A 19585-nucleotide genomic window follows, 5' to 3' on the forward strand; every position below is an offset into this window, starting at 1 on the left:
CTCTCTCATACTACTGTAATTTCCCTTCCTCCAGTTAAATACTGCTACGTCAGACTTTACTTGCTCCCTATCAAATTTCAAATTGAACTTCATATTGTAATCACTGGTTCTTAAGGGTTCTTTTTACCTTAAGCTCCCTAATCACCTCTGGTTCATTACATAACACCCAATCCAGTATAATTGATCCCCAAGTAGGCTCAATTACAAACTGCTCTAAAAAACCATCTCTTAACCATTCAACAAATTCACTCTCTTGAGATCCATTACCAACCTGATTTTCCCAATTGGTCTGCATGTCAAAATCTCCCAACACTATCATAACATTGCCCTTTTGACTCACCTTTTCTATTTCCTGTTGGGAAGCCTGTATATAACTGCCATCAGGGTCCTTTTGCCCTTGCAGTTTCTTAACCAGGATTCAACATCTTCTGAACCTATGTCACATCTTTCTACTGATTTAATGCCATTCTTTACCAGTAGAGCCACGCTACCCCTTCTGCCTACCTTCCGATCCCTCTGATACAACATTAACCTTGGACATTCAGCTCCCAACTACTACTGTCCTTCAGCCATGATTCAGTGATGGCCACATCATCATCCTGGGAATCTGTAATAGTGCAACAAGATCATCCACCTTATTTCTTACACTCTGTGCATTGTGATACAACACCTTGAGGTACTGTATTTGTTACCCTTTTTGATTTTGCATTACTGATGTACTGATACTCACCCTGTTGACTGCGACTTTATCCCATCATCTGCCTGCCCTTCCTGACAGTCTGACTGCATGCTATCTTTACTTTACTTATTCAAGCTGGAGATCTGTAATTAGTGGTGTTCCTCAGGGGTTTGTACCGGGACCTCTGCTGTTTGTGATGTACATAAATGACCTGGGTGGAAATGTTTTCAAGTGCATTGTTCTGCCAAGAGCCATTGCATTTTTTTTGTCATTTCAAATCTCCAGGAGTACTGATGAAGGTGGGGGGGGGGGGTGGTTCAGAGTAAATTAGGAAATTATGAGTTGTATTTGTGGGCCAGTCTATAAGGATCTCCATGCTTCTGATGCCAACATAGTATGCCCACTACTCTTTAATCCTAATTGTACATCTTTGGAATGTGGGAGGAAACCAGAACACCTGGAAGAACTCAGCAGGTTGTGCAGCATCTATGGAAATGAGTAAACAGTCGATGTTACAGGCTGAGGCCCTTTGTCAGGATTAGAAAAATAACATCTTTTTTCCCCTAGTCCTGCTGAAGGGTCTCAGCCTGAAACATTGAGTATACTTTTTTCCATAGATGTTGCCTGGCCTGCTGAGTTTCTCCAGCATTTTTTGTGTGTGTTGCTTGGATTTCTAGCATCTGCAAATTTTTTGGCACCCAGAGGAAACTCACATGGTTATGGGAAAAATCTGCAGACTCCTTACAGACAGTGGCAGGAATCGAACTCCGATTAGGAATGACTGGTACTGGAAAACAACTGCATTTACTACTACACTACTGTGCTGCCACTAGATGTGGGGTCATCCACTTTGGTCGAACAAAAACAACACTGCTGGGATTTTTAAATGATGAAAGATTTAAAATCAATGTTCACAGAGACCTGGGAGTGCATAATTTACTGAAGGCAAAAAAAAAATGTGCATCAGGCAATTGGGAATGATGATGATTTTATTGCAAGATTTTGAATAATGTTTTATGTAATGTCTTGCTAAGACTTCATTGTATACTATTTTGGTCATCTTTCCTAAAAGCAGATTCCTGTTATGAAAAGGAGTGCAACAAAGATTCATTAGATTGGTTCCTGAACTTGTAAATTTAATATAAAAACACAGCAAGTAGTCAGCAAGAGGAACATTTAACTTTTCATTTCATAGACCCTCCATTAGAGCAGTTGATGAAAGATCTTTGACCTAAAGAATTTAACTTTTTCCACAAATGCTACCAAACCTGCTGAGTGTTTCGAGCATTTTCGGTTTTATTCTTGGGCTGGTGGATCTCCTCACATGGAAAAGGGTAAGGGTAGATTAAGTCTCAGTTATCTGGAGTTTAGAAGAATAAAAGTTGATCTATTGAAATCTGTAACATTTGTGAAGGATGACTTGACAAAGTAGATGAAGAGGCTGGAAGGGGTGAAATTTCGGCAATATTAGGATGCTGAGTCTTTGGAATTATCTACTCCAGAGGACTTTAAGGCTCATTCATTGTCTCCATTATGAACAAAGATCACTAGGTTTCTGGATGTTCAGGATTCAAGGAACTTGAAGGGGCATTTGGGTGTTTAGAAAAGTTAAATCAGTCTTGTCTGGCTCAGCAAGTTTGAAGGGTCATGTAGCTCACAGGACACATCACATTAAAATTAAATCAGATATTAAGATCTGCCATTCAGTATTGAAAAATTTTTTGCACTGCCATTTCTTATTGATTTTTAATAAGCTTTCTATATTTGTTAGTCCTAATATGGCACTGGATCAGTGTGCTAATTCTCAAGTATAAAAACTGGGGAATTAAGACGAAGTTTGCACTTCCTGGTTGGACTCCCTGGAGAATCTGCCAGTACAGCATTGGTGTCCCGGGGCTAACGTTAAATTGAATGTTAGACCGCATTTCATTGCTTGAGTCATTGTCACTCTTCATAGACTCCCAGGTTCAGCTAAGGACTAGTTTGGGCAACAAGCCAGATCAACTGTACTCCAGCTCAATGATTCACTATGCTGCTTCCTTTCATGTTTGCCTTATAGTGAGAAAACCTTCACTTGCTGTATGCATGTCTGATGTGTTGCTATATTTTATCACCATACACTACAGATTCTTCCAGCTTTCTTTATCTGGATAATCCAAACTTGACCCACACCACCAACTCACAAGTCAAGAAGGCATGACATTATCTATACTTTCTAAGGAGTTTGAGGTCTGCAAGGTTCCCTGCCCTGATTCAAACAACTTTCTGCACGAGCAACATTGACAGTGTCTTGTCTGGCTACATCTTTGTGTAGTACAGAAACTGCAAGGCATCGAATTCTAAGACCCTTCAAAGGATAGTAAAAACCACTAAGAGAATCACCAGGGTCTCCTTCCCCCACCCCTCATATTTCTGATATTTACCAAAAGCAGTGTATGTGAAGGGCCCAAAGTATTCTTGAGATCCCTACCACCCATCCCACAAACTCTTTGACCTACTGTCTTCAGAAAGGAAGTACAGGAGCATTTGGACTAGGACTGCTGGACTAGGTCACAGCTTCTTCCCTCAGGCTGTAGACTAATGAATACACTGTCACCACCAAGGTCTCATCATTAGGACAGTGAGCAGTTTACCCACACAGCGCACTGCACAAACTCTGCATTATATTTTGTTAACCTATTTGTGGTATTATTTTGTTTTATGTTCTATGTGATATTTTGTTGGTGCTCTGCGGTCCAGAGGAATGTTTCATTTGGTTGTATACATATACAGTAGTAAGATGACAATGAACTTGAATGAATATGGATGTCACACAAATTCAGTGACCCGGGTTCAGTCCAGACTTTCATGTTTTCTATATGGAATACATGTGTTCCCATATGACTGTGTGGGCTTCTTTGTGTGATCCAGTTGTTCCCACATCATAGAGATCTGCAGGTAGGTTAATTCAGTAAATTACCTTTCATGTTGGTGGTAGTGTAGCGGTAATAACACGGAGTCGGTAAACTGCAATTAAAGATGATTTTATTCGAACTTCACAGCCTTGCTTTAAAGCCTCCCTCATCCCGCCCTCCCCGGGCGCAGATGCTCCAAGGAACACGTACTCACAAACTCCCGCAGGCTTTTTCCCTTTGTTGCGGACCTGGCCTTTGTGCCTGCATGCTAGCTATTTGTGAGCTGGTTCGAGTGTGCTAGGAAGTGGGTCGCCAGATAAACCCCCCCCCCCCCAGAACCGGCGATACACCCCCCAATGTCCACAGTCTGGGCCGGAACCTGTTTGGGAGATCGGCCTCTGCGCAACGGTGCCGGAAACTCGACCGGTTGCGCCAGGTCCATGTGGGCCGGTTTGAGTCGGTCCACCGTGAAAACCTCCTCTCTCCCCCCAACGTCCAGCACAAACGTGGACCCGTTGTTCCGGAGCACCGTAAACGGCCGCTCGTAGGGCCATTGCAGCGGTGGCCGATACCCGCCCCTTCGTACAAACACAAGCTTACTGTTCTGCAGGTCTTTGGGTATGCAGGTCGGGTTCTGCCCATGCTGCGAAGTGGGTATGGGGGCCAGGTCACCGAGCCGCTCGCATAGTCTGCCCAGGACTGCTGCGGGTTCTTCCTCTTGCCCCCTTGGGGCTGGTATGAACTCCCCGGGGACGACCAGGGGTGTGCCGTACACCAACTCGGCCGACGAGGTGTGCAGGTCGTCTTTGGGCGCCGTGTGGATGCCGAGTAGGACCCAGGGAAGCTCGTCCACCCCGTTAGCTCCTTGCAGGCAGGGTCACCAATTGTAGAGGTGTGCTACACGCAGTGCTAAAATAACAACACGGAGTCGGTAAACTGCAATTAAAGATGATTTTATTCGAACTTCATAGTCTTGCTTTAAAGCCTTCCTCATCCCGCCCTCCCCGGGTGCGGATGCTCTAAGGGACACGTATTCACAAACCCCCGCAGGCTTTTTCCCTTTGTTGTGGACCTGGCCTTTGTGCCTGCACGCTAGCTATTTGTGAGCCGGTTCGAGTGTGCTAGGAAGTGGGTCGCCATAGTAGGAGCTTTAGAGATTTGCTGGGTATGTAGGTATTATTGACTCAGTGGGCTGAATTGCTTTTTGTAAATATTGTAAGGAGATATGGAAATAAGAAAAGACTGGGGAGGAAAATGGAGCGTATTGTTCAAGTAATAAGAAATTAATGGAATTTATAGGGGAATTGAGAAATAATTGTCACTTAATCATGCTATGTTTGAGTTGAGAATGATGGGGCAAGCTTGCGGGGCCTGATGGCCAACTCATGCTATCTCCTTGTATGCTCTGCTTACAGAGAGTAGTTTAATTTTGAACCAACTGCCTTATGTTTCCGGTTTTTACTTTGAAGTGATGACCTGAGACTCATCTTGGAAACAATGAATTCCTTTCACAAGTTAGTATGAGGATTTTTTGCATTACAGTATCCTATTTGGTCATCTCCATCAATGATCATTTTTGTTGGATTGTTCCATATGGATCTGTTCTGGGATCCTTTCTCTTTGGGATTTTAATAAATGACCTGGATGAGGAAGTAGAGGGGTGGGTTAGTAGGTTTGCTGATGACACAAAAGTTGGAGGCTTTGTGGATAGTCTGGAGGATTGACAGAGGTTACAGCAGGACCTCAGTAGGATGCAGAACTGGGCTGAGAAGTGGCAGGTGGAATTAACCCAGATAATTAACCCAAAAGTGGTTCATTTTGGTAGGTCAAATTTGAAGACAGAATGTAATATGAATGGTAAGACTCTTGGCAGTGTGGAAGACAGGAAAATCTTGGTGTCCGTGTCCATAAGATACTCACAGCTGATGCGCAGGTTGACAGTGTTGTTAAGGCATATGATGTGTTGGGCTTCATCAACTGTGGAATTGAGTTCAAGAGCCGTGAGCAAATACTATAGCTAGACAATACTTTAGATCCCACTTGGAGTACTGTGTTCAGTTCTGGTCACCTCACTACAGGAAAAATATGGGTACTATAGAGAGAATACAGAGGAGATTTACAAGGATGTTGCCTGGATTGTAGACCATGCCTTATGAGAATACCAAATTATAGGAAAGATGTCAACAAAATAGAGAGAGTACAGAGGAGATTTACTAGAATGTTACTTGGGTTTCAGCACCTAAGTTACAGAGAAAGGTTGAACAAGTTAGGTATTTATTCTTTGGAGCGTAGAAGGTTGAGGGGGGACTTGATAAAAGTATTTAAAATTATGAGGGGGATGGATAGAGTTGATGTGGATAGGAGAGATTCAAACAAGAGGACCTGAGTTGAGAGTTAGGGGACAGAAGTTTAGGGGTAACACAAGGGAGAACTTCTTTACTTAGAGATTGGTAGCTGTGTGGAACGAGCTTCCAGTAGAAGTGGTAGAGGCAGGTTCGATATTGTCATTTAAAAAAAATTAATTTGGATGGTTATATGGACAGGAAAGGAATGGAGGATAATGGGATGAGTGCAGGTAGGTGAGACTAGGTGAGAGTAGCGTTGGGCACGGACTAGAAGGGCTGAGATGGCTTGTTTCCATGCTGTAATTGTTATATGGTTAATAGGTTGAGTGAACTTGGCCTTTTCTCCTTTGAGTGATCGAGAATGAGAGGTGACATGATAGAGGTGTATAAAATGATGAGAGGCATTGATAGTGTAGATAGCCAGAGACTTTTAATACCCAGGGCTGAAATGGTTAACATGAGGGAGCATAGTTTTAAGATGCTTGGAAGTAGGTACAAGGGGAATGACAGAGGAAAGTTTTTCACACAAAGAGTGGTAGGTGAGTTGGTCTTTTGAGAGACTCTTAGATAGGTACATGGAGCTTAGAAAAATAGAGGGCCAGGTGGTAAGGAAATTCAAGGCAGTTTCTCAAGTAGGTTACATGGCTGGCATTTTGGGCCGAAGGACCTATTATAATGTTCTGTCGATTTCTGTGTTTCTCCAGAAAAGAAATGATGGACAAATAATGTGTTGATGGTCTTTATTAGACTGGCTGTGTTTTCATTTTATGGAGGGTAGTGTAAAACATGTGCCATAAATGTGCCAGACTATCTTTTACCTGAAACATCAACTATGTTTCTCTTTCCAGAAATTATCTGATCTGCAGTTCTGTTTTTTATTTCAAATTTTCAGCTTCTGCAGTTTTTATTTTCCTTAAGCAGAGAATGTTTACTACTAAATATATTAAGAAATGCAAGGGAAGTTCCTTTATCTAAAATTTGATAGAATATAAAATTACTTTGTGGAGTAGTTAAGATGAATACTGTATAATAAAATGCATTTAAGTGGAATTTAGAGGAGGGAGAGGAGGGAAAGATGTGCTTGGTGGTGTGATCCAGTTGGAGATGATGGAAGTTACGGAAAGTTATGTGCTGGATAGGAAGGCTGGTGGGGTCACAGGGGAAGGCGAAAGGAACCCTATCTCTGCTGGGTGGCGGAGTGGCAGTAGGATAGGATGAAGGCGGACTTGTGTAAAATTAAAGTGATGTGGTTGGAGGCAGCGTTGCTGGTGGAGGAAGGGAAGCCCCTTCCTTTGAAGAAGGAGGACAGCTCCTTAATTCTGAAATGAACAGCCTCATCCTGAGAGCAGGTGCAGTGGAGATGGACCTGCAGGCACAGGCATCTCCAAACAGTGATCGCTGCTGCCAACCTCAGCAATTCTAATGATCCCAAGCAGATTCAGAAACTGGACTCCACCGCCATCAATGCGGTTTCCAACGACTTCCAAAGTGCCAGTTGTGCAACTTCCAAATCTGACTTCAGTCTTGACTGATAGCATCTCCAGGCTAGATCTTTGTGCACTGTCACTGGAACCCCAGACCCCTTCTAGTTAGCAGTTCTGTGACTCAGGTCCCATACCAGCTCAGAGACTCTTAACTCCCTCTCCCCTTCTCCTCTGATGCTACCAACCCCCCACACCCCCCAATCCCAACTCTCATCCATGCCGGATCTTCACCACCCCTTCTGACTTTCCCCTCAGTAGGAGCTTCAATCTTGTCCCCCTGCACCCACATCACAGTGAGCTCTGCACCCGCCAAGACAATGAGTTCTTCTTCTGCCACCTCTGTCGCATGCTACTTTTTCAGCAAGGATTCTCCAACCCACATCAATGACCGCTTCTCACACCTTCAGCCTTGCTCTTACTGGACTCTGTGCTCTGGTCTTCTGCCTGCTCTGGGTCTTCACCATCAAACCTGCAGAAAAAGAAAGTGGCGGACTGACCTCTGCCTAGCTGAAGCCAGGCTACAACTGTCAGACACAACCTCTTACTTGCCCCTTGAACAGGACTCCACTGAGAAGCACCAGGTCATTGTCTCCTGCACCAACACTGACCTTATTAACTCTTGGGGATCTCCCATCCCCTGGCACCAACCTCACAGTTGCCACACCTCTCATTTCTACCTCCTACCCAAGACGCACAACTTGCCTGTCTATATAGATCTGTTGTTCCTTCCCCACTGAACTCGTATTTCCAAACCTCAACTCAGTTTTATCTGCCCTGGTTCAGCCCCTTCCTACCTATATCCATGATGCTTCACACACTCTTGATCTTTTCAGTGATTTCAAGTTCCCTGGCCCAGATCATCTTGTATTTTCACTATGGATGTTCAATCCTTGTACACCTCCATCACCTACCGGGAAGGCCTCAAAGCTCTGTTTCTTTCTGGACACCAGTTCTCCTCCATGTGGCGAAACTGGCCCTTGCTCGCAATAATTTCTCCTTCAGCTCCTCCCACTTCTTTCAAACAGAAGGTGTAGCCATGAGTACTTGCATGGATCCCAGCTATGTTTGCTTTTTTGTCAGCTGCATTGAACAGCCTATGTTCCAAGCCTACATTGGTATCACTCCCAATTTTCCTGTGCTACATTGATGACTTAATTGGTGCTGCTTCCTGCACTCAGGTAGAGCTCGTCACCTTCATCAACTTTGCCTCCAACTTCCACTCTGCCCTCAGATTTAGGGACACCTCCCACCCCTTTCTTGATTTCTCTTCTCTCTCCCTACAGACAGCTTATCCAGTGATGTCTTTTATAAACCCATGGACTCTCACACGTACCTGGGACTATACCTTTTCCCACCTCATTACTAGTAAAGTTGCCATCGCCTTCTCTCAATTCCTCCAACTCTGCCACATCTGCTCTCAGGATGAGGCTTATCATTCCAGAACAGAGGAGGTGCCCTCCTTCTTAAAAGAAATAGGGTTTCCTTCCTCTACCCTCAACGCTGCCTTCAATTGCATCGTTTCCATTTCGCGCATGTTTGCCCTCACCCCATTCTCCCACCACCTCACAAGGGATGGAGTTCCTCTGGTCCTCACCTACCGCCCCAGCAGCCTCTCGTTCAGTGCATAATTCTCTGTAACCAACACTATCTCCAACGGGATCCCACCACCACATCCTTTGCTGCTCCCTATGTGGCTCCCTTGTCCATTCAGTCCTCCCCACTGATCTCACTCCTGACACTTAACTTTATAAGCGTAACAAGTGCTACACCTGCCCCATACCTCCTCCCTTACTACCGTTCAGGGCCACAAACAGTCCTTCCAGGTAAGGCGACAGTTCACCTGTGAGTCTGTTTGGATCATCTATTGTATTTGGTGCTCTTGGTGTGGCCACCTGTACATCAATGATACTCAATTTAGAATAGAAGGCCACTTCACTAAGCACCTACACTGTCTGGTAGAAAAAGCGGGATCTTCCATTGGCCACCCATTTTAACTCCACCTTCCATTCCGATGTGTCAGTCCATGGCTTCCTGTACTGCCGCAATGAGGCCACACTCAGGCTGGAGGAGAAACACTTTATATTCGTCTGGGTAGCCTCCAACCTGATTGTGTAAACATAGATTTCTCACATTTCCGGTTATGCCCTCCCCCCTTCCCCATTCCCATTTACCTCTTTCACTTCATCTCCCTCTCACCTCACCTCCTTACCTGACCATCACCTCCCCTGGTGCTCCTCCTGCTTCCCTTTCTTGAATGTTCTTCTGTCCTATCCTATCAGTTCCCTCTTCCCCATCCCGGTTTCACCTATCACCTTTTGCCATACATTTCTTCCTCCCCTCCCTCATCTTTTTACACTGACTTCCCATCTTTTTTCTCCAGTTCTGATGAAGGGTCTCAGCCCAGAACTTTGACTGTTTACTCTCTTTCATAAATGCTGCCTGGCCTGCTGAGTTCCTCCAGCGTTTTGTGTGTTGCTTTGATTTCCAGTATCTGCAGATTTTCTCTTGTTTGTGGAAGTACTAAGCTTGCTGGTGCTGAGAGCAGTAGATATCTTCCATATTGAGTATCTTGTTAGTTGTCTTGAGTAAATGGTCTATCTATAATAATTAGCACTGGTTAAGTTGAATGCAATAAAATGTGGGAAATCAGAAAGTAAATTTTTTCTTAAAAATTCATTTTTGGACATTTTAGCTGTGTTAGTGGGAAGTTCTTTTTGGACAACAAGGGAATTGCATTGCCTCTGCTTTTGTTTAATTGTTTACTTCTGCTTCAGATTTCTTATTATACAGAGGATTTTCATAACATAATATGACATCATGCAATGCAACATGAATGATATTCTAAATGCCCAGTCATGTAAATGAATATAGACTACTTGAGGTGGAGTATGGGTGGGGGTAGGAATCAAAATTAATGCAATCATGTTTTCATTTTAAACTGAAGATATCCTCAATGGTTGGGGGGGGGCTTGTACCCATGATCAAGCTTGCTGAGTCTACAACTATCAGCAACCTCTTTCAATCCTGTGCACTGATTTTCAGGAACTTAGACCCTTTCTACCACTGACCCCTCAGTGAGGATTGGTGTATGATCTCTTGGCTTCCCATTCCTGAAGTCCACAGTTAATTTCTTCGTCTTTGCTGACGTTGACTGCATGATTGTTGTGACGCCACTCAACCAGCTGGTCTATCTTGGGCCTGCATGCTTCTGAGATTCTGCCAACAGCCTGTGGTTGTGAAAAAGGATTTAGTGCTTTCCCAGCATATATGATGAATGAAGTCTTGGGTTACTGGTATCGATTTTAACCAATGTTTCGATAACAAACTGTCATCTTTATCAGGGATGATATTGTGATTGGAGGTTCTGAAGGTGTAGATCCAACTCTTGTTTGAAGCATGGGTCCAATATCCTAACACGCAGGTTTAATAGAGCTGTTAGGGAGGGTTTAAACTAATTTGGCAGGGGGATGGGGCTCAGTGATAGGGCTGAGGAAGGGAAAAACAGAAATAAATCAAAGGTAGTGCACAACAGAGACAATAGAAAGGACAGGCGGGAGATTAGGCATAATCACAGCCAGTGGGATGATTTACAGGGCAATGGAGGCGTGGTGCAGTTAAAACAGAAAGCAACAAATACTGGACTGAAAGTGTTATATTTGAATGCACGTTGCATAAGAAATAAAATGGGCAATCTTCAAATTCAGCTACAGGTTGGCAAGTATGTTGTGGCCTTCTCTGAAATTTGGCGAAAGGATGGCTGCAACTGGGAGCTGAACATCCAAGGACATATGGTGTATTGAAAAGATAGGTTAATAGGCAGAGGGGGTGGTATGACCCTGTGTATAAGGAATAATATTAAATCATTAGAAAGGGAGGACATGGGATTGGAAGGTGTAGACTCTCTAGGTTGGGTTAAGAAATGGCAAGGGTAAAAGGACCCTGATGGCAGTTCTATACAGGCCTCCAAACAGCAGCCAGGATGTGGATTACAAATTATAATACGAGATAGAAAAGGCGTGTGAGAAGGGCAATTTCATGACAAGCGTTGGGGATTTTAACATGAAAGTGAATTGGGAAAACGAGGTCAGTACTGGATCTCAAGAGAATTTGTAGAATGTCCAAGGGATGGCTTTTTAGAACAGCTTGATGTTGAGCCCACTAGGGGATCAGCTGTGCTGGATTGGGTGTTGTGCAATGATCCGGAGGTGGTAAGGGAGCTTATGGTTAAGGAACCCTTGAGGAACAGTGATCACAATATGATCGAGTTCACTTTGAAATTTCAGAAGGAGAAAGTTAATTCCAACGGTCGGAATTTCAGTGGAATAAAGGAAATTAAAATGGCATGAGAGGGGAACTGACCAAGGTTGACTGGAAAGGGATACTAGCAAGATGGACAGCAGAGCAATAATGGCCAGAGTTCCTGTGAAAAATTAGGGAAGTGCAAGACCAATATATTCCAAATAAGAAATTTTTGAATGGAAGAAGGACACTACCGTGGCTGTCAAGTGAAGTCAGAGCCAACGTAAAAGTAAAAGAGAAGGCATGCAAGGAAGCCAAAGCTAGCAAGAAGATAGAGGATTAAAAAGCTTTTAGAAACTTGCAGAAGGAAACTAAGGTGGTTATTAGGAATAAAAAAAAGATGAATTATGAATGGAAGCTGGTGACTAATATCAAAGAAGATACTAAAAGCTTTTTTAAGTATATAAAGGGTAGAAGAGATAGGACCAATAGAAAATGATGCTGGTGATATTGTATTGAGAGACGCAGAGAAGGCAGAGGAACTGAATGTGTATTTTGCATCAGTCTTCACAGTGGAAGACATCTGCAGTATACTGATATTTAAGAAAGTCAGGGAAATGAAGTATGTGCAGTGAAAATTACAACTGAGAAGGTGATCTGAGGGTGGATAAATCTCCTGGATCTGATGGAATGCACACTTGGGTTCTGAGGGAAGTAGCTAGAGAGATTGTGGAGGCATTAACAATGATCTTTTAAGAAACAATAGATTCTGGCATTGTACAGGATAACTGGAAAATTGCAAATGTTACTGCACTATTTAAGAACGGTGGGAAGCAGCAGAAAGGAAACTATAGACCTGTTAACCTGACATGAGTGTTGGAATTGATTATTAGGGATGAGATTACGGAGTACCTGGAGGCACAGGACAAGATAGGCCAAAGCCAGCATGGTTTCCTGAAAGGAAAATCCTGCCTGACTAACCTACAATTTTTTGAGGAGATTACAAGCAGGGTAGACAAAGGAGATGCAGTAGGTGTGATGTACTCGGATTTTCAGAAGGCCTTTGACAATGTGACACACATGAGGCTGCTTAGCAAGAGCCCATGGAATTGCAGGGAAGTTACTTGCGTGGGTGGAGCATTGGCTAATCGGCAGTAAACAGAGATTGGAGATATAGGGATCCTATTCTGGCTGGCTGCCAGTTACCAGTGGAGTTCCACAAGGGTCAATATTGTGGCTGCTGCTTTTTACGATGTATTTGAATGATTTGGACTATGGGATTAATGGATTTGTGGCTAAATTTGCCAATGACACAAAGATAGTTGGAGGAGTGGGTAGTGTTGAGGAAACAGAGAGCCTGCAGAGGGACTTAGATAGTTTAGGGGAATGGGCAAAGAAGTGGCAAATGAAATACAATGTTGGAAAGTGTATGGTCATGCACTTTGGTGGAAGAAATAAATGGGCAGACTATTATTTAGTTGGAGAGAGAATTCAAAATGCAGAGATGCAAAGGGACTTGGAAGTCCTTGTGCAAGATGCCCTAAGGTTGAGTTGATGAAGAAGGCGAATGCAATGTTGGCATTCATTTCAGAGGTATAGAATATAAGAGCAGAGATGTGATGTTGAGGCTCTATAAGGCACTCGTGAGTCCACACGGAGTATTGTGTGTAGTTTTGGGCTCCTTATTTTAGAAAAGATATACTGAGATTGGAGAGGGTTCAGAGAAGATTCACGACGATGATTCCAGATATGAAAGGGTTACCGTATGAAGAACGTCTGGCAGCTCTTGGGCTTTAATCCCTGGAGTTCAGGAGAATGAGGGGGAATCTCATAGAAACATTCCGAGTGTTAAAAGGTCTGAACAGATTAGATATGGCAAAGTTATTTCCCATGGTAGGGGATTCTAGGACAAGAGTGCACGACTTCAGGATTGAAGGACGTCCATTTAGAACACAGATGTGGAGAAATTACTTTAGTCAGAGCATAGTAATTCTGTGGAATTTGGTGCCACGAGTGGCTGTGGAAGATAAGTTATTGGGCGTACTTCAGGCAGAAATAGATAGGTTCTTGATTAGCCAGGGCATCAAAGGGTATGGGGAGAAGGCAGATGGGTGGGGATGACTGGAAGAATTAGATTAGCCCATGATTGAATCTCAGAGCAGACTCAATGGGCTGAATGACTAGGTGAAAGATCACATAAAGTTCTTGCATGGGAGTTAAAAACAGATCAGATTTCTAAAACAATAAATGCAATTCGAACAAAAGTTTTCACAATGGACAATCAACTTTTATATAATTGGATTCAAAATGGGATTAGATATATAGGGAATTGTTTTGAAGGAGGTATATTAATGTCATTTGATCAATTAAAGAATAAATATAAAATATCAAATAACACTTTATTTTGTTATTTTCAATTAAGGGCTTATTTAAGAGAAAAATTAGGTCAAACAATGTTATTGCCCAAATCTAATGAAATAGAAATTTTAATTCAAAAAGGAAATATTAAAAAATTTATATCTTGTATGTATAATTTGATTCAAAGACAGGCAATTAAACAAGGAGTCCATAAGTCAAGACAAAAATGGGAAAGTGATTTGAATATTAAAATTGAAGAAACAAATTGGTCAAGACTATGTCTTGATAGTATGACAAATACAATAAATGTTCGGTTAAGATTAGTGCAGTATAATTTTCTACATCAATTATATATTACACCACAAAAAATAAAAAAATTAAATCCAAATTTATCGGATCAGTGTTTCCGATGTAACCAGGAAACTGGTACTTTTTTTACATTCGACATGGTCTTGCTCTAAAATTCAACCTTTTTGGACAAATTTAAGACTTTTACTGGAACAAATTACAGGAACACAATTTCCTCATAATCCAATATTACTTTTACTAGGTGATATTGAAGGGATAAAACCGAAACTCAAACTAAATAAGTATCAGAAAGAATTTATAAAAATTGCACTGGCAGTAGCCAAAAAAGCTATTGCAGTTACTTGGAAATCGGATACACATTTAAGTATAGACTCTTGGAAGAAAGAAATCTATGGCTGTATTCCATTAGAAAAAATTACTTATAATTTAAGAGATAAATATGAAACATTTCTGAAAATTTGGAGCCCTTATTTACAAAAGACAGGATTAAATATATAGATGCTCTGAAGATGAAGCAATTGGTTATTAGGGGAAAGAAATAAATATACATATTAAAGTTATTACGAATTCTATGGAGTATGTGGAGATCTTCCAACAACCAGGCATTCTTTCTTTCTTTCTTTTTTTTTCTTTCTTTCTCTTTTTTTTCTATAGGGCAGTTAGGGGGGAGGGGTTAAGGGGAGGGGGTAAGGGTTATATACATTGTTTTTTTCATACTTTACTTTGTAACTACTTAAAAATGCAATAAAAAAAGTTTTTAAAAAATGGGCTGAATGGACTACTTCTCCTATATCTTATGGACCGCCATGCTTCTGTCCTTGCAGCTGCTTGGTGAATCTGTAGGGATTTGCAGTAAAGGCAGTTTGTTTGTTAGCTCTCTCTTTCCCTATCTTCTATGCCATTCTGCCCTATGTGGTGTCATAAGCTTACCTCTGAAGATGTTACAGAGCTCGGCAAGTGGTAGTTTCTCCTCTTCACTTGCCCCACTGTACTGCTTAGCTAGGGATCAGAGCTCTTGACACAGCCGGTGTGTTTTGCCACTCTATGGTTCATTGTGTATAGGACTTTGTTGGATTTCTTCGCCACTAGGTTGAGTCTCTCAGTAGCAAAGCTGATATGTTAGTCGATCTAGTCTGGAGTGATCTGTCCACATCGTCTTGATTATTGCTCAATGTTTTGGACTGCATCCTCCTCAAATTACAGCTGGAGGCCACTTAACCTGCTGGTGCTTCTCTGCTTGGAGTGGGAGTTAAAATAGCAAAATATGAAATAAATTAGCTTAAAATATAATTGTGTTTGTCTTGGTATTGACATATTTTACGCTTTTAAATCCTGTGATATTTCTTATACAAAATGTTGCTTATGTTGCATTTGGTTACTGTAAATTAATATTTGAAATGGATATAAGGTTTTTAGCCAAAACCATGTAGTGTCTTTTGTTGACTATTACAGTCCATTGCAAATTTACAAATCTGATCTTATTTGAAGTTTACAGCTTTGATATATAACTGTGTTGTGCATAAAACCTTGTAAGATCATTCAATGAGCAATTCTGTACTAGTTCTGCAGTCATAGGTGTTCATACAGTAAAAAATGATGACATTATGCCTTATTAATAGAATGGATTTTACTTTGTGCTTAATCCTTCCCTTGTGTATTTGCTATAATGTTCCAAAAAAACTATCAAATAATAACAATTTAGATCTAGAACAGTCAAGCAAATTTAGTGACCTTAAACAGATTTTGCTTTTGATGAAATTGCGCTGCCACTGGTAATGGAGTTATTTTTTTCGATGGTCTTTCTATTTACATAATTTCCTTGGAAGTGTATACTCTTCACACTGCTTAGTTATGGCCATCCAAAAAAGGGGTGTATACTTAACAGCAGAATCTGTACAAGGTTTTATTCCTCCCATTCCATATCTTGACTTGGTAATAATGGATCATTGAGACATCTCCCCAGGAAAGATGTAAAAAGTCCTTATCAAATAGGTATTTTTATTGCGATAAAACTGATGCCAGTTAATTCTTACAGGTATCCCCTAAAGAATTTCCGATAAAGAAATGAATTTGCATTTCATAGCTGAATACCTCAAGAAAAATGCAATTTGTATTCTCTTTTTCAGATAAAGGATGACCAAATTATTGCCTGAAACAGGCAGCTGAGGAGAAAGGATTAAAAAGCTGTAAAATGCCCAAATCTGGGTCTTCCAGAACAGCACAGACTGAAAGTTCTGATAGCAACAGCAACATGGTTGAAAAGCAGACTGGAAGGAAGGTAGGTAATGCTTTATAATAGAATATTCTTGGAAATAATTTGTTTGCAGGACTGTCTTTGTAATTTTGTAATAAAGCTAAGAACATTTTCAAAAACAAATTCATTCAAAACTTGTCTTGGAATACAGTTTTCAAAGTTAATTATATTAATTTTTAATTACTTTCCAAAGGACTTTCTAAATGCATACTTAGTAACCTTTTCTTTCCAATGAAAGTGTTACTAGAATTTATATGATATCCTTTTCTGATTATCTTTGTCAGGAATACTTGGTTTGAGTATTCATTACTTGTTTGGATGAGTCATCTGGTAGCAGATGGAAGGCTTTAATTTGTAAGGAGTTTGAATTTCTATTCATATAATTATATTTACTTTTTCATTTCCTGCATGGTAGTTTCCAGAAATGTGTTTGTCACTCTGGGGTGGAGCAGAATGGAACTTTCAAATTTACATGTTTACTCCATTCTGTATCCTAGGAATAAATGGATTTTGCAGTTTTCTGTTCAGATATAATTTGTCTTCAAACCTTCCAGATAGCATAAGGTATCTTTAATGGAAGTATATAACATTGTTAGATAAGTTCATCTTTGCTCATCTATCACATAGACTTAATTTTCCAAAAATAATAGTTTTTTCCAGTTCCAATGAATCTGAATTTAAAATCCAATCGCGTCACTACATTAAAACATTTACTCTCTCCTATCCAATCCCTGAGGAATGAGGATGACATCCATTCCATTTTGTGGTTTCTTCATTGACTGATATGAGATCTGCCGATAACACCACAAGTGGGGCTGGATTGTGTGGTGGGGTGGGGGAAAAATATAGTTTTCTGAGGTGATGCATTCCTTTTGATTTTTAAGATGAACTTTTACGTGTTCCTGAACTCAATGGTCTCAGTGCTCTCCATATAATTTCAATATTTTTGTATTTTTAAACAACATGGAAGGAGCCCATTTAACCCAATGAGTTGATTGGGCTCCTTAGGCTCATTCTGTAACCTATATTCTTTCACATGCCGTCAGCTCCTGTGCTGATTCTCCTGTCACCCACCTACTCCAGTGAGAGATTTACAGTGGCCAACTAAAGGTCACACCTTTAGGACGTAGAAGGAAGCAGAGCACCTGGAGAAAATGTATACAGTTGCAGGAAGAATGTACAAACTTCACGCAGACAGTATCTGAGGTCGGTATCGAGCTTGGTTCACTGGAGTTTTGCATAGTATTGTGGCGACCCACTTCCTAGCGCACTCGAACCGGCTCACAAATAGCCAGCGCGCCGACACAAAGGCCAGTCCCGAAAGGGCGCCAGGTCTGCTTCACCAACAAAGGGAAAAGCCTGCGGGGGATTGTGAGTACGTGCCCCCTACAGCATCTGCACCCGGGGAGGGGCGGGATCAGGGAGGCTTTAAAGCAAGGCTGTGAAGTTCAAATAAAATCTTCTTTAACTGCAGTTTACCGACTCCGTGTCGTTATTTTAGCGCTGCATGTAGCACACCGCTACAATTGGTGAACCCGACGGTCCAAACGATTTTTGGACCAGAGATGACCGACGCCGCATCTGTTCATGCGGTTTCATTAAAACTGCCGAGCTTCTGGACGCTGCGACCTCACCTCTGGTTCCAGCAAGCAGAAGCCCAATTCCACGTTTGGCAGATAACCTCAGAGGACACACGTTACTACTACGTGGTGAGTTCCCTCGACCAGGAGACAGTGGCCCAGGTTGAGAAGTTCGTACAGTCTCCCACAGCGGACGGCAAGTACACGGAATTCAAAGCCCTGCTCATAAGGACTTTCAGACTCTCACGGCGCGAGCGGGCTGCCCGTTTAGTGCACCTGGATGACTTGGGAGACAGACCTCCATCGGCTTTAATGAATGAGATGTTGTCTGTGGCTGGCGGACACAAACCCTGCCTCATGTTTGAGCAGGCATTCCTGAGCAGCTGCCCGAGGACATACGCCTGCTGCTGTCCGACGCGGATTTCAGCGACCCCTGGAAGGTGGCAGCCCGGGCGGACTTGCTGTGGAACGCCAAGAAGGTGAGTGGGGCGTCCATCGCACAGATCACCCGGTCACGCTCCCAGCAGCAAACCAGACCAGGCCCGGCCACAGAGCCCGCTAACTCCAGAGGCAGGGGTGGGTGCCCAACAAACAATGGTGTTTCTACCACCAGCGGTGGGGCGCAGAAGCCCGCCGCTGTAGCCTGCCCTGCACGTTCCCGGGAAACTCCAAGGCCAGCTGCAGCTACAGCTACGACAGCTGGTCATCGGGATAGCCTCCTGTATGTGTGGGACAAGAGGTAGGGACGCCGTTTTTTGGTCAACACCAGTGCCGAGATCAGCGTCTTACCTCCGACAAGTTATGACACCCGCAAAAGGGTACCGGGTCTCCCCCCCCCCCCCCCCCCCCGAGGGCCGTGAATGGCAGCACGGTAAGGACCTACGGCACCCGTACGGTGCAGCTACAGTTCGGCTCCAGCCGGTTCACGTGGGACTTCACACTGGCTGCCGTAGCCCAACCGCTTCTGGGTGCGAATTTTTGGCGGGCTCACAGCCTGCTGGTCGACCTACCGAGGCAGAGACTGGTCCACGCCAAGACCTTTCAGACGTTCTCCCTGGAGAAGCCCAGTTGCCAGCCCCACACCTCGACTCCATCACGCTGTCCGACAACGACTTCACGAGAGTCCTGGTGGATTTCCCATCGGTTCTGGCACCGCAGTTCACGGCAGCCATGCCCCAACACGGCATACAGCACCACATCCCGACCCAGGGACCACCCCTCCACGCCCGTGCTCAGCGGCTTCCCCCGGACAAGCTCCGACTGGCGAAAGAGGAGTTCAAGAGGATGGAGGAATTGGGGATCATACGGCTGTCTGACAGCCCATGGGCCTCCCCCCTCCACATGGTGCCCAAAGCGTCAGGCGGCTGAAGACCATTCGGCGACTACCGCAGGCTGAATGAGGCTACCACCGGACTGCTACCCTGTGCCGCACATTCAGGACTT

At 43.0% G+C, this 19585-nt stretch overlaps 1 protein-coding gene across 3 annotated transcripts in view; it reads left to right on the top strand.

Annotated features, from left to right (window-relative positions):
• Window positions 1-19585, top strand: part of ankrd12 (ankyrin repeat domain 12) — a 204279-nt gene that overhangs the window by 91336 nt on the left and 93358 nt on the right. For all 3 annotated transcript variants that reach the window (XM_059976192.1, XM_059976172.1, XM_059976183.1), the window contains exon 2: window positions 16435-16586. In XM_059976192.1, coding sequence (XP_059832175.1) covers window positions 16500-16586 — 87 coding nt within the window. In that variant the 5' untranslated portion in view covers window positions 16435-16499. The remainder of the gene's footprint in view (window positions 1-16434; window positions 16587-19585) is intronic.

This window comes from Hypanus sabinus, chromosome 1 (genome assembly GCF_030144855.1).
Source record: "Hypanus sabinus isolate sHypSab1 chromosome 1, sHypSab1.hap1, whole genome shotgun sequence".
NCBI lineage: Eukaryota > Metazoa > Chordata > Chondrichthyes > Myliobatiformes > Dasyatidae > Hypanus > Hypanus sabinus.